The 14,954-nt window shown below is 39.7% G+C and overlaps 1 protein-coding gene across 1 annotated transcript; it reads left to right on the plus strand.

Moving 5' to 3' along the window:
• Positions 1–7,068: 7,068 nt before the first annotated feature.
• On the plus strand, positions 7,069–9,551 carry LOC121236045 (pentatricopeptide repeat-containing protein At1g53600, mitochondrial). Its single transcript, XM_041132539.1, has one exon. The coding sequence runs from the start codon at positions 7,248–7,250 to the stop codon at positions 9,414–9,416; it is 2,169 nt and encodes a 722-aa protein (XP_040988473.1). The 5' UTR covers positions 7,069–7,247; the 3' UTR covers positions 9,417–9,551.
• The last annotated feature ends 5,403 nt before the right edge of the window (positions 9,552–14,954 follow it).

The raw sequence follows: 14,954 nt of genomic DNA on the forward strand, positions 1-14,954 counted from the left end.
GTCTCCCATGCTTTTGAGATTACAATCTTTTGAGACTTGTACTGTAATCATGGATGTTTATCATTTCAGTATGTATGGATCTTGTTTTAAGTATTTAGGATTTCTTTAGTTTAGTGCATAGTATTGCTCAAAAACAATTATCCACTGTGAATATTGCATACTGCTATATTCATATTAGGAACATTAAATCTTTATCTGTCATGAACGGGACAGGTAACATTGTGTTCCATGTCCCGACGCTTGAGATGTTCATCCGATCCCAAGCGGAATCTAGGAGCATCACAAGATTCTGCCTGATATAAGGCGAGGTCCCACTGTTTTGGTTTACTACCCGCTAAGCTCCTCATAAGGTTGCCCAAACTATGATTCACCACCTCAGTCTATCCATTTGTTTGGGGGTGGTAGGCATTACTAAAGTTCAACTTCAATCCCAATTTTTCCACAAGTTCTTCCGAAAATTACTCCTAAATTTTGTATCCCAGTCTGAGTTGATTGATCGAAAAACACCATGCGGGAGAGTAATCTCCTTGAAATAAAGATGGGCAATCCATGTGGTGTCCATGGTCTTTCTGCAAGCTACAAAATGGGTCATCTTAGAAAATCAATCGATCACGACGAAGATTGAATCCATGGCACGTTGGATTTAAGGTAAACCCAAGACAAAATCCATACTGACGTCAAGCCATGGACAATCAGATACAGGTAATGAAGTGTAAAGCCCAATATTGGTGAGGTTTCCCTTCACTCTCTGGCACACAAAAAAGATCGCCACGTAACGTGCCACGTTGCTGGTCAATTTAGGCCAGTAGTAATCTACAACAATCAAAGCCAAGGTCTTTTCTCGCCCAAAGTGCCCATTGTCATGCAATTCTCATATAATGTGTTCTCTCCAAGAACAGTCTGAGATACACAATTGTAGGCGATGGAACAAAAAATTGTTGTGTAAAAGAAAATAACTTCACCGACCCTCAGTTACCTCCATAAGAATCTTTCCAAATGAATGATCCTCTGCATACAAATCCCTAAAACTGTCAAAGCGTGCCCACCACTCTAGTACTTAGGGTAGTGAGGAGTGAAACCCGTCAACTTAAAGCATCTATAACCTGGTAAAGCTCCTCGTTTGGTGTCTCAGTGAGAACATGAACTCTTGCAGGCGACCCACTTGGCATGTCGTCTACATAGCTTGTGATGCCCGTTGATGTACTTCAATGCCTCATGGTCAGTAATCAGAACGAACTCATTTTGCACTAAATAGTATCGCCATTGCTTCAGGGATTTTACAAAAGCATAGAACTCCAAGTAGTAAGTGGAGTAGTTTTTCTTCATTCCCGATAGCTTCTCACTGAAAAATGCAACAGGTCGTCCTTTCTGACTCAGGACACTGCCAATATCCACTCTGAAAGCATTGCAGTTCACCTCAAAAATTTTCTCAAAATCAGGGAGTGCCAAAATTGGTGCTTTTGTTATCTTTTGCTTGACCAACCGGAAACTATTCTCTACTTCCTCTGACCACTGGAATGCTCACCCCTTTAGATACTTTGTGATGGGAGTAATTAGAGTGTTGGAATCTCAAATGAATCAAAAATAAAAGGATGCCAATCCATGGAAGCTTCGCACATGGTGTAGCGTCTTGGGCGTTGGCCACTCCACAATGGATTTTACTTTGGATTGACATGCAGGGACACCATTTATGGAAATAAAGAATCCAAGGAATGTGACAGAAGTGGTGAAAAATGAACACTTCTACTGGTTAACAAACAAACACTGGTTTCGTCACATCTCAAAGATATCTCGGAGGTGCACTTCATGTGCCTCGAATCTTGGGCATTGGCCACTCCAAAATGGCTTTTACTTTGGATTGATTTGCATGGACACCATCCATGGAAACAACGAATCCAAGGAATGTGACAGACGAACACTTTTTCCAGTTAACCAACAACCACTGCTTTCGTCATGTCTCAAAGATAGCTCGAAGGTGCTCTTCATGTGCCTCCCACGTCAGACTGTAGATGAGGATGTCATCAAACTAAACAACGACAAACTTCCCCATAAACAGCCTCAATACCTGCTGCATAACTCTCATAAACCTACTGGGTGTGTTGGATAGCTCAAAAGGTAGGACTAACCACTCGTAGAGGCAATGTTGCATCTTGAATGTTGTCTTCCATTCATTGCTAGAGCATATTCAAATCTAGTGATACCTGCTCTTAAGGTCAATTTTGGAGAAGACCTTAGAGCTTGACAACTGATCTAGCATGCCATCCAAGCGGGGAATTAAGAATCTGTACTTCATGGTGATCCTGTTAATGGCTCTAATGTCCACAAACATATGCCACAAACCATCTTTCTTAGGTACTAGGAGGACAGGAACTGCACACCGGCTCATATTCTCACTAATGTAGCCCCTCTACACAGGTCTAGCATTTGGCGCTGCAATTCTTCTGATTCTTTGGGGCTAAGGTGATATGCTGCTCTGTTGGAAAAACTAGATCCCGACACGAAGTCAATCTGATGTTGTATATCTCTCATGGGCGGGAGGCCATGGGAAGGTCCTTCAGCATTAGATCTACAAATTCAGATAGTATCTGCTGCATTTCTGGCAGTAAATCACGATCAACCTAGCCACTGCCGTCACATGGCACTAAGGCAAACACCATGCTCTCTTTCTTCGCGTCCTCCCAGAATATAGCCCTTAATAGAAGATTGTGTCCCTTTTCAACCTTAGGAGTAGAAACACCTCCCTCCTTACGAGGTGCTAAAATTACCTTATTCCCTTTAATGTGAAGGGAATAGGTGTTTTTCACCGTGAACCACGCTTCGATCGTACTACTACGGTCTGCCTACAAGTAGGTGGCAAGCATCCATGGATATCATTTCACACCATGCATTGTCAAAATACTTTTAGCCAATCGAAAAAGAGACTAGGCACTATTAGTCAACTGTGACTTCGTTGCCCTCCTTTAACCACAATAGTTTGTTTGGCTTTGGGTGATAGTCTGTTTTGAGTTGGAGCTTCTGAGCTGCTTCCTCAGAGACTACGTTCTCAGAGCTACCACTATCTATGATTAGCTTGCACTCCTCAGAAATAGTGCAGGTAGTGTGAAAAATATTATTCCTCAACTAATATTCATCTGACTCACCCTTGAGAGTTAGTAAACTTTTTTACGATAAGGGTCTCATTACCATCCCTATGCAAAACATCCCCTTCCTCGCCATCTTCGTCATAGATTGGTTCTCCAGTGTCCTCAACATCCTCCATGTCATCCTCGTTAATCAAAAGACTTTTCCCCTTATGATTGGTTCGCTTTCTGTATTTAGTCACCCTATGACTGGTCTCCCTTCATCTAAAACATCGAATTTTAGTGGTTTTCGAACGCTGACCTTGAGTTGATAGCGGAGGAGGGCGAGTCTCCTATGGACGGACCACCCCTCAATGTGTTCTTAACGATTAGAGCACACTGATAGGCCTCAGAAATAGTCCATAAAGAGTGAAGGCTGAGGACGTCCTATGAAGCTTGCCACAAGCCACCTAAATAACGTGCTACCATCTGCTCTTGAGTTTTGGAAAGATCATTTCGGGCCACCAACTAATAGAACTCCTCGATATAATCATATCAATGGATCTCACTCCCTACCTCAACGTGTGAAGTCGCTGAAACAAGGTTTGAGTGTATCACCAGGGCAAAAAGTGACCCTTCGTTCTTTTCTTCATCTTCTCCCAATCTTGGATTTACCTTGTTGCTCCTGGGATCACTTCAACTATTCCCACTAGGCAGATGCTCAGCCCTTTAACTTGATGGCAACTAGTTTAGCCTTTAAACGATCTGGGACATCCTTATAATCAAAGATACATTCCACTTCATGCAACAAATCGATGAAGCCCTCCACCTGTAGAGTACAAGAAAATTATGGTAGATCAACTCTGAAGGCTCCTCCCTACCACAGTACTTGTGAAATGAAGCACGATTGTGATACAGGTTCTCAAAACCAAAGTCAGAATATTGATCATACATCTGACCCTCTAGGTTTTGCGCTAGATGCTGGGATAATTCTACTATTTACCTCTGCAAATCTTCATCACATCTTGTACGTTACAATCGTGAGGAGGGACTACCTCATTCGAAACCTGTCCACACCGACCACGACCTCTGCCACCAACCATGAAAACTGACGATAATTCACTCCAAGAAAACGCCTAAAGCTCTTACGCTAACTTATGTTGAGGCAAAATAAGGATGATTAATTTGATGGCTAGTTAAACAAAAGAAGCTAGAAATTGAGATTGAGAAAAATGCAAACAGAGAAAAAACTCTGAGATAAACTCTAAAATTAGGGCTATTTATAAAAATCGAATGATAATCCACTGCTAAAGCCCACAAGCCAGGCTTATATAGCTAACTGAAAGGAAAAATTGTAATTAGTAAGGTCAAATAGTAAAATATGGAATAAGATAAGTATGACTAAAATCTAGCCTAAGAATCCGGAACATTATCATTCAGAAAAAGAAACATTACCATAAAAGAAAAATGACCATAAATGAAAAAATTAATTTAAAGTGACGATTCGGAAGGAAAAACAGCTGATTTTGGGTTCAAAATGGAGACCACCTGGTAGGGTGTGGTGACCACGATGTGTGCGCCAAAGTGACCTTTCCGGATTGGGGACATGTACACAATTCTGACACCTGTAGCCAACGTTATGGATAAAATACTGGCACATGCGCAAATCAACAGAGGAATGTCGTTCTCCCCCAGTTGAGGAATGTTGTTTCTTGCGCAACCAAGGAATGCTCACCTCTTCTTGCCGGTTTTGTGCTGATCTACCCTCTCGAGGTAGTTTAGTGCTTTCAACGTCACCTCTGTTAGCCGATCATCATCAGGCTCGGATTCTCTTGCATCACACTAGCATCCAAAGTTCCCATTCAATATATCACATTAGAACCAAAAAACAATTAAAGCATCGAAAACATTGAAAGCATCAGAAATCAACAAGTAAATATAACTAGAAACATAGTGCTGAAAATATTTATTTATACTTGTAGAAAAATGGGAGAAGATTACAGAAGTGATGCATTGTCTCAAACACTCAGCATTTACCCCACATTACCCAACATTGTCTTAGAAGCTAACCTACCTTTCTATGTCGAAAGTCCTCTTGTTGCTTTCCTGTTCCTTGATTTTGGTAGCAATTGCCTTCTCGAGCTTTTTAGTGAATAAGGTCTAAAAATTGAGATTTGTCCCACATCCAGGTCCTTTAAATAGAGTGAGAAGGTCATATGTCCTTTCTGACGTATCATTGACTCTAGATATGCTTCAATAGGAGCCTTTCATCCTTTTCTTGCCATACTGTAGAATGATAGAGTCAAGTGACTAGGGCATGGTCTGCATACCCTACGGCTTGCCAACTCTTTAGTTCTCCTTTGAACGAGAATCCTCCATATGTTGTCGAGCCATACTTATGTGCACTGATGACACGACTTGTCGAGCCTTCACCTTTAATTGCAAAGCTACTTTGGATGTGACCTCTCAAATGGAGTGTGGGCTTCTACACTTGTTGCTAACACTTCTCCGAACCCTTCCATTTTATCTCGAAAGTTTCCATGACTGGTTGTGTTAGTCATTGTCTGTATTTCCTCTTTGGAGAGTGATCCTCTCTTCCCTTGGGCGGATAGCTTGTAACTCGGTCGAGGTCATCAATCCCTTCAGCTCCTCGTTCTCATCCTTACGGGAGATGACATTTCTAGCTCGTCCGCAGTGGCCGAGTTTCTCATCTCTACCTTTCTCTGGGACACGTCAGTTGGATTCCCACATGGTGCTTGCTTGCCCAGATATTAGACTAGCTACACTCCGTATCTCCTGATGCTGGTTCCTAAGATCGTTGAAGTTCTCCGTCTTTGTCTATCCTTCAACTCCACGAATGGTTTGTCCCATTTCATGTTAGGTAGGACCCTCATAAGGTAGCGGTGGCCTGTAGAGTGCAACTGGTCCAACAAGGCGAGGAAAATTATGTCGAAGGTCAGGCTGAGACACCTCACAAAGATTTGTCTCCCGGATCTGGTCAATCAAGAAGAGACATCAACCGTTCGAATGCAAGATAAAAAATGAATATAAAATGTAACAACAAAAAATATATAAAAATTAAAATGTATATAAGCGAAATAGAAAAAAAAATATAATAAAAAAAATATTAGATATTATTTCTAACAACATAGAAAGTTATATAGATATATATATATATATATATATATATACTTAAAAAAAAACCATGGTAGTAGTTTCGGATGTTTTGATACTATAATGTTATACATCAATCACTATTTACCATCACACCCCACACTTGATAGTTTTTATTTTTATTATTCTTTTTATAAGATGTAGGCTTCGTTTGTTTCTTAAACTCATCTCAACTCATCATTATATTTTTTTCAAATTTTAACACAAAATATAATAAACAATTAACTTTTTCAAATCTCAAAATACTAATAATATTAAAAAATAATATTTTAACAATATTTTATCATCTCAACTCAACTCAATTCAACTCAGTTTAACATCTAAACGCAGCCGTAAAGTATTTTTCTTAAGGTGTGGGGTGTGAAATAGTAAATAGTAACTAATGAGAATAATTTTTTATTGATTAGGTAGAGACGATTTACAGTCAAAACTGGTAAAAATCTGCCCATCTGTTTAATGGATGCGGGCGGGACGAGGTTGAAGCGGTGCTGGCTGCAAGGGTATCTATATGTACTAACCATATCATATAAAATTATGGGTAGTAACACCCTATCACTACCCATCTACTATCCAAGTACATTTCAAGTTTTTTTATTTTTTTATTATTTTCTTTTAAGTATTTTTTTAACATTCTTAATTATTAAAAAAATTAAAAAAATATATAACTTTATTAATACTCACTTACTTAATCATTAAATAAAATAAAAAATTAAGTACAAAAAATGTAATAGATAGATAGTAATGGGGTAGTAACCTATCATTATTAAAAAATTATTATCTGTATTTGTTTACTTCTCCGGTTTTTAACCCCAGTACCGTTTTTTGGTTCCAAGCAAATTAAGAAGTGCAGTAAGAGGACCACGTCCTTAATTTTTCCATCAAAGAATAGGAAAGAAGTCAAAGAAGATGCCAACGATATTTTATCGTATGCCATGGTAGAGTAGTTACGTTCGTCCATGTTCAGAACCTGATACTCCTGGTCCTGGATATGGGTTTTTTATGTAACAATCAATTATGCCAGCAGATAGGCTTGCTACTTTTGTGCATAAACACATTTCACGCTCGAACTGTGCATATTTTAATTTGCATCACTCTGGCTTCTCCACCCTGATTATTCCAAAACCCAATCACAGCGTCGCTCCTGCCCGTAAAACCAGCAAATTTCTCGTTTATTGCAATACCCAGATCACAAAATATGGGAAAAACGGTAGCATCAAAGAAGCTGAGTCGATCTTCAGTCGCATGCCCCACAAGAATACCATCTCCTGGACAGCCATGCTCACGGCATATTCAGAAAATGGCCAAATCGACGAAGCCCGGGAAATGTTCGAAAAAATGCCTGAACGAAGCATCGCTTCTTATAATGCCATGATCACGGCTTATATCCGTAACAATTTTATGGCAGACGAAGCTTTTGAGCTGTTTGCAGAGATGCCTGAGCGTAATGCTATTTCTTATGCTGCCATGATCACATGTTTTGCCCGGGCCAGGATGTTTAATGAGGCTGAGAAGCTGTACTCTGAGATGCCGGTGGAGTTGCGGGACCCAGTTTGTTCGAATGCCTTGATAAATGGCTTTTTGAAGGTGGGAAGGTTGGAAGAGGCTAGTCGAGTTTTTGACGTGATGGTGGAAAGAGACTTGGTTTCTTGGAGCTCTATGGTCGATGGATACTGCAAGGCGGAAAAGATAGTTGATGCTAGAAACTTGTTTGATATCATGCCCGACAGAAATGTAGTTACCTGGACGGCCATTATTGATGGTTATATGAAGATAAAGAGTTTCAAAGATGGGTTTGAGTTGTTTTTGAGTATGAGAATGGATGGAAAAGTGAAAGTTAATCCTACTACCTTGACTGTGCTGCTTGAGGCTTGTGGCAGTTTCAGTAGGTATGGAGAAGGGATTCAGTTGCACGGATTGGTTTCACGCATGGGACTTGACTATGATATCTTCTTAGGCAATTCAATGATTACCATGTATTGTAGATTTAATTGTATGGATGTTGCTACTGCATTATTTCATCAGATGAGTAGGAAAGATGTAGTTTCATGGAATTCCTTGATTGCGGGTTATGTCCAGTGTGGTTCAGTTGAAGAAGCCTATAGGCTATTTGAGAGGATGCCCATAAAAGATATTATTTCATGGACAACCATGATTACAGGTTTCTCTAGCAAAGGGGTAACTGAAAAATGCATCCAGTTGTTTAAAATGATGCCTGAGAAAGACGATATTGCTTGGACTGCTGTCATTTCAGGGTTTGTGAATAATGAGGAGTATGAGGAGGCCTTCCGCTGGTTTGTTGAGATGCTTCAGGAAGAAATCAGACCAAATCCTCTAACTTTGAGCAGTGTGCTAAGTGCTTCAGCCAGTTTGGCAACACATAACCAAGGTTTGCAAATTCATGCTTTTGTATTAAAGATGGATATGGAATTTGATTTGTCCATCCAAAACTCTTTGGTCTCAATGTATTCAAAATGTGGAAATGTGACTGATGCTTACCAGATCTTCACAAACATCAATGCACCTAATATCATCTCTTTTAACTCGATGATTACTGGGTATGCTCAAAATGGGTTTGGGAAAGAAGCACTTAAATTATTTCGGAAAATGCAGAATGAAGGCCAGAAACCAAATCAAATCACTTTTCTTGGTGTGCTTTCAGCCTGCACCCATGTAGGACTTGTAGAAGAAGGATGGAACTTCTTTAGATCAATGAATTCATTATATAATATTGAACCAGGACCTGACCACTATGCATGCATGGTAGATCTCTTTGGCCGAGCAGGATTTCTCGACAAAGCAATTGATGTGATCCAATCAATGCCTTTTGAGCCCCATTCGGGTGTTTGGGGTGCTCTTCTTGGTGCGAGTAGGACCCACTTACGTATCGACATTGCAAAGATTGCAGCTGGGCACCTTATCAAATTGGAACCTGATGATGCAACCCCTTATGTGATCTTAGCCAACTTATTTTCTGTTGCTGGGAAAAGGAAGGATGGGGATAAAGTCAGAATGACTGCGAAATCAAAAGGGATTACGAAGAGTCCAGGTTGCAGTTGGATTATGGATAATGGCAGAGTTCATTTGTTTCATGCAGGCCATCGATACCATGGGGACTTACAGAGGATTATAGTTACACTTGGGACCATTTCAGTGGAAATGGAACAGTTGGATTACAATAGGTAATTCCGACATCCCGAATTGTATGCTCTTATTAATAACTATTATTGTGATCTTAAATCATAAATTGGTCCTCATGCAAAATATTATTTACTTTTTCAAGGGAAAACTAAAGTCAGACTCAGTTTCTTATTTTGGGTATGAATTTTCTTCTTACATTCTCCCTCTTTGATCTGGACCTATGCATGAGTAGAATATCGTACCCGTTAACCAAAAGTATCCCTATACATATAATTGTTTGCTGAACCTCAAATAAACATAAATTTTCTTCTAGATCTTTGGTAAATTTTTTCATTAATCTGATAAAACCACGCAAACTTTTGTGGTGGATTCTGAGGTTAATTAACAAATATATGAGAACTAACCCTATCATTCTAAATTTGTTTCATAAAAACCTCCTCTTCTTAGTACACCCCACGATTCTGATCCAACGTATACATCTATCCACCGATTCAAATAAATACTATCGGAAACAAAATATCCATTATTTGTTAAGCTCTCCCTTCCCATTTCACAGTGAAAATTGTGCTGAAAACGAACTCAAAAACATACATGCAAAAACTGAGCCCTAATTGGTTCGCCCTTCCCTGCTTGATCCTTCCCACTTGAAATCTTGTTCCTTCATAAAGCAAAATTTCAAGCCTGAGGTTGCCATGTCTGAGACAATAGATATCTACAAGTTATCTTCAAAAACAAGAACTACAAAGTCACGAGTTATCTACAAACACCTAGTATGAACCCATATTGTTTATAAAAATATGAAAAAGCATCAACAACCCAATTACTAAGCATGCAATTTAATCTTTAAACTATTATAGATACACAATCTACCACTCAAGCTTGAGATCACGCTGCATACCATATTAAGCATTAACGTCTACAACACCTCAACCACAGCTCATGATAGCATGATTTTCTCCTAGATTATTGTGATTTTTTTTTCATGTTTTTCCATACATATTTACACCAATATACAGAACATATTTTAAGAAATGATTTCATTAATCAATTCAATATTCATCCTATCAGAGAATACCCTTATGTTCTCCCTCTGTTTCTACTCTTGAAAAATAGAGCATCATTTTGCTACCTTTCAGTGTCCAGATTCGGCAGATCATGACTTCCCAATCTAATCCCTCTTCTTCTTCCTCTTCTATCACCTCATTAGCCAATGATCATTCTAGCCATTACTTTCTTCATCATAGTGACAGTCCTGGAGTTCTATTGGTTTCTCAACCACTTGTTGGCAATAACTACTCCACATGGAGTAGGTCTATGTTTATGGCTTTAAGCGCCAAAACTAAGATAGGGTTTATTGATGGTACAATCTCCAAACCTTTTTAGCAACACCGATCTGCTCTACGCACCATGGATTCGTTGCAATCATATGGTCCTCTCTTGGATTTTAAACTCTCTTTCTAAATACCTTGCTGCCAGTGTTATTTATATTGATAATGCTCGTGACATATGGCTCGAACTCAAGGAACGCTTCTCACAAAGCAACGTTCCTCGTATCTTCCAACTCCAGAAAGTGATTTCCTCACTTAACTCAAACTTCTGTGAGTACGTATTTCACCAAGCTAAAAGGCTATTGGGACGAACTGCTAAATTACCGTCCCCTACCCGAATACTCTTGTGGTGCTCTTCGAAAATTGGTGGAATACCAACAAGACGACTACGTTATGCATTTTTTGATGGGTCTCAATGATTCATTCTCCCACATTTGTGGCCAAATTTTACTTATGGACCCGCTTCCCCCAATCAACAAAGTCTTGTTGTTCAGGAAGAAAGACAACGTGATATTACTTCTCACGCTCTGCCCTCAATTGATTCAACATCTTTTTCAGTAAATCAAATTCATCTTAGTCATCGGCACGTACTGATAATATGAAATCTTCTTCTAATCAATATGCACGTCGTGAGCGGCCTGTTTGTTCTCACTATGGTGTCATAGGACACACTATCGATAAATGCTACAAATTGCCTGGCTTTCCCCTAGGATAGAGATCAACCAAATCAAAGCAATCCAAGTCTACTCATCAAGTGTCTGCTTCGGCCAATACTCCGAATAATCCACAATTTCCCATTACCCAGGAACAATGCCAACAACTCCTTGCCTTGTTAAAGCAAACTCCTCTTGTCCCACCCTCCACACATCAAGCAGGTAGTATTTTACCACAATCCAATCAGCCCACTTCAAGCTTGTCAGGTAAATCCCTCTGTTTGTCTTCTTCTTCATCTCAGTTACCTTGGATAATCAATATAGGAGCGACGGATCACAAGGTTGGTTCGGTCTCTTATCGAACCACCATAACTTCTATGGCCGACACTTCTATAAAACTACCCAATGGCAATTTTGTCCCTATTACACATATTGGAACTATTCATATCTACAATTTTCTCATTTTAACCGATGTCTTAGTTGTTCCATCTTTCTCTTGTAACCTCATATCGGCCAACAAACTCAACCATTCCCTTTGTTGTTGTCATATTTTTCTTCATGGCTATTGTTTTGTGCAGGACCTAATCTCATGGAAGACGATTGGAGTGGATAAAGAGAAAGATGGTTTGTATCACATCCTACCTGAGCCGTTGGTTACTCCTATAGTTGCATCAGTGACACCACAATCTCCTACCCTTTGGCATTATAGACTTGGGCACCCTTCATCTTCTAGACTTGAGCTATTGTCCAAACATGTTTCAGATATTTCTTTTTCACATAACGAGCAATGTACTGTTTGTCATCTTGCAAAACAAACCATTTAACTTTTCCCAACAATTCAATTAAATCTCAATGAACTTTTGATTTAATTCACTATGACATTTGGGACCCTTTCTCTATTGCCTTTCTAGACAGTTCTTATTTCTTCCTTACCATCGTGGATGAATTTACACGGTGCACTTGGGTCTATTTGATGAGGCATAAATCCGCAACTAGACATATCCTTTAATAATTTTTTTCTCTTGTAGAGACTCAGTTCAGTTCCAAAATAAAACAAGTTCGTAGCGACAATGGACTTGAATTTAATATGAGATGTTTTTTCTCCTCCAAAGGTGTCATCCATCAAAGTAGTTGCGTTGAGACACCCCAACAAAATGGAGTGTTCGATCGCAAACACCAACACCTATTGAATGTCACTAGAGCCCTATGGTTTCAAGCCAACCTTCCCCCACATTTTTGGGGCGATTGTATTCTCACTGCCAATTATATTACCAATCACCTTCGCACCCCTGTTCTATCTGGTCAATCCCCTTATGAACGCCTTCACTCTTCCGCACCTACATACTCCCATATGCGTGTGTTTGGATGCCTCTGCTATGCTTCCACTTTGACCCACAATCGATCAAAATTCGATGCTCGAGCTCGACGATGCATATTCCTTGGTTACCCATATGGTGTCAAAGAATCTAAGCTATGACTTAGATAGCACCTCGGTTTTTTTTTCCAGGGATGTTGTTTTCCATGAATCCATTTTCCCTTTTCAATCCCAATCAACTCAAGCAATCAGTTCACCTTCATTAGTTCTTACTCAACCCATAACCAATTTTGAACCTCCTACACAATCTACCACTTCCTCCCAATCTCCCCTTCCCTCCAACCCTTGAAAGTCTTCCCGGCCATGGCGACAACCAGGCTATTTGTAGGATTACCATTGTCAAATGGCCTCCTCTTCACACCCACTTCCATCTTCCTCCATGCAGAGAGGCCTGCTAAAGCCAGGTAATCCTCATGACATATATATTCCTTCTTATCATATCATAAACTCTCTGTTTCACACCGCGCTTTTGTCCTAGCTATCTCTTCTAATGTCGAACCCCGCACCTTTTCCCAAGTTGTCAAACATTCACACTGGCATGAGGCAATGGTTGCAAAAATTCGGGCACTTGAGAAAAATAATACTTGGACTATCACCACTCTTCCTCCTGGCAAACGTCCCATTGGTTGCAAATGGATATACAAAATCAAATATCGAGCAAATGTCCATATTGAGCATTACAAAGCTCTTATAGTTGCCAAAGGATATACTCAACATGAGGGTCTCGACTATCATGAAACATTTTCTTCGGTGGCCAAACTCACTACTGTATGATGACTTCTAGCCGTGGCTACTATCCAAAATGGCAATTGCACCAACTGGATGTAACTAACGCCTTCTTACATGGCAACCTCCATGAGGAAGTCTACATGTCGATCCCACCAGCTTTCAATCGTGAAGGGGAGAATCGAGTATGCCAACTACACAAGTCTCTCTATGGTCTAAAACAAACCTCTCGATAATGGTTTTCTAAGTTTTCTGCTTCTCTTATTGAGCATGGCTTCATTCAATCTCAATGTGATCACTCCTTTTTCACTCGAGCATATGGCTCCTCATTTGTTGCCTTACTCGTCTATGTATATGATATCATCATAGCTAGTAATGACACAAAATATATTAGTGCCCTTAAAAATTTCTTGTACAATCAGTTCAAGGTCAAGGATCTTGGCAGCCTTAAGTTCTTCTTGGGTCTTGAAGTTGCACGTTCCTTTACAGGGATCTCTTTATGCCAGCATAAATATGCCTTGAAAATTCTAGACGATTGTGGTTTTCTTGGGAGCAAATCTGCCACTTTTCCCATGATACATAATTTAAAACTCAATGGCTCCAATGGTCCTTTACTTGATGATCCTACTAGGTTTCATCGACTATTGGGATGTCTCTTATATCTTACAATCACACGTTCGGACTTTTCATACTCAATGCAAATGCTTAGTCAATTCATGGACACTCCTTGGCAACCCCATCTTGATGCTACTCATAGGATCCTTCGATATATCAAAGCCACTCCAGGCCAAGGGATATTCGTCTCATCCTCCTCCAGCACTCAACTCAAGGCGTTTTGTGACTCTGATTAGGCAAGTTGTCAAGACACATGACGCTCTATCACCGGCTATTGCATTTTCATTGGTGATTTACCCATATCTTGAAAATCCAAGAAACAGAGCATGGTTTCTCGTTCCTCAACTATAGCAGAGTATCATGCCATGGCATCTACTTGTTGTGAGATTACGTGGCTTTGCTCTCTTTTAAGAGATTTATAGCTCACCAATCCTCAACCATCTCTCCCCTTTTGTGATAATCAAGTTGCTTTACACATTGCAGCCAATCTTGTTTTTTATGAGTGTACCAAGCATATAGAAATTGATTATCATATTGTTTGTGAAAAATTACAAGCCGGCATTATTCAGACACTTCATCTTCCATCACGACATCAAATTGGTGATCTCTTTATAAATCCTCTTGGTTCAAATCAATTTCATTTTCTCATTCGCAAGGTGGGTGTTCATAACATTCACACTCCACCTTGAGGGGTAGTATTCTGGATACACAATCTACCACTCAAGCTTGAGATCACACCACATACCATACTAAGCATTAATGGCTACAACACCTCAACCACAGCTCATGATAGCATGATTTTCTCCTAGATTATTGTGATTTGTTTTTCATGTTTTTCTGTATATATTTACACCAATGTACAAAACATATTGTAAGAAATGATTTC

Source organism: Juglans microcarpa x Juglans regia, chromosome 6D, assembly GCF_004785595.1.
Source record: "Juglans microcarpa x Juglans regia isolate MS1-56 chromosome 6D, Jm3101_v1.0, whole genome shotgun sequence".
NCBI classification, from domain to species: Eukaryota; Viridiplantae; Streptophyta; class Magnoliopsida; order Fagales; family Juglandaceae; genus Juglans; species Juglans microcarpa x Juglans regia.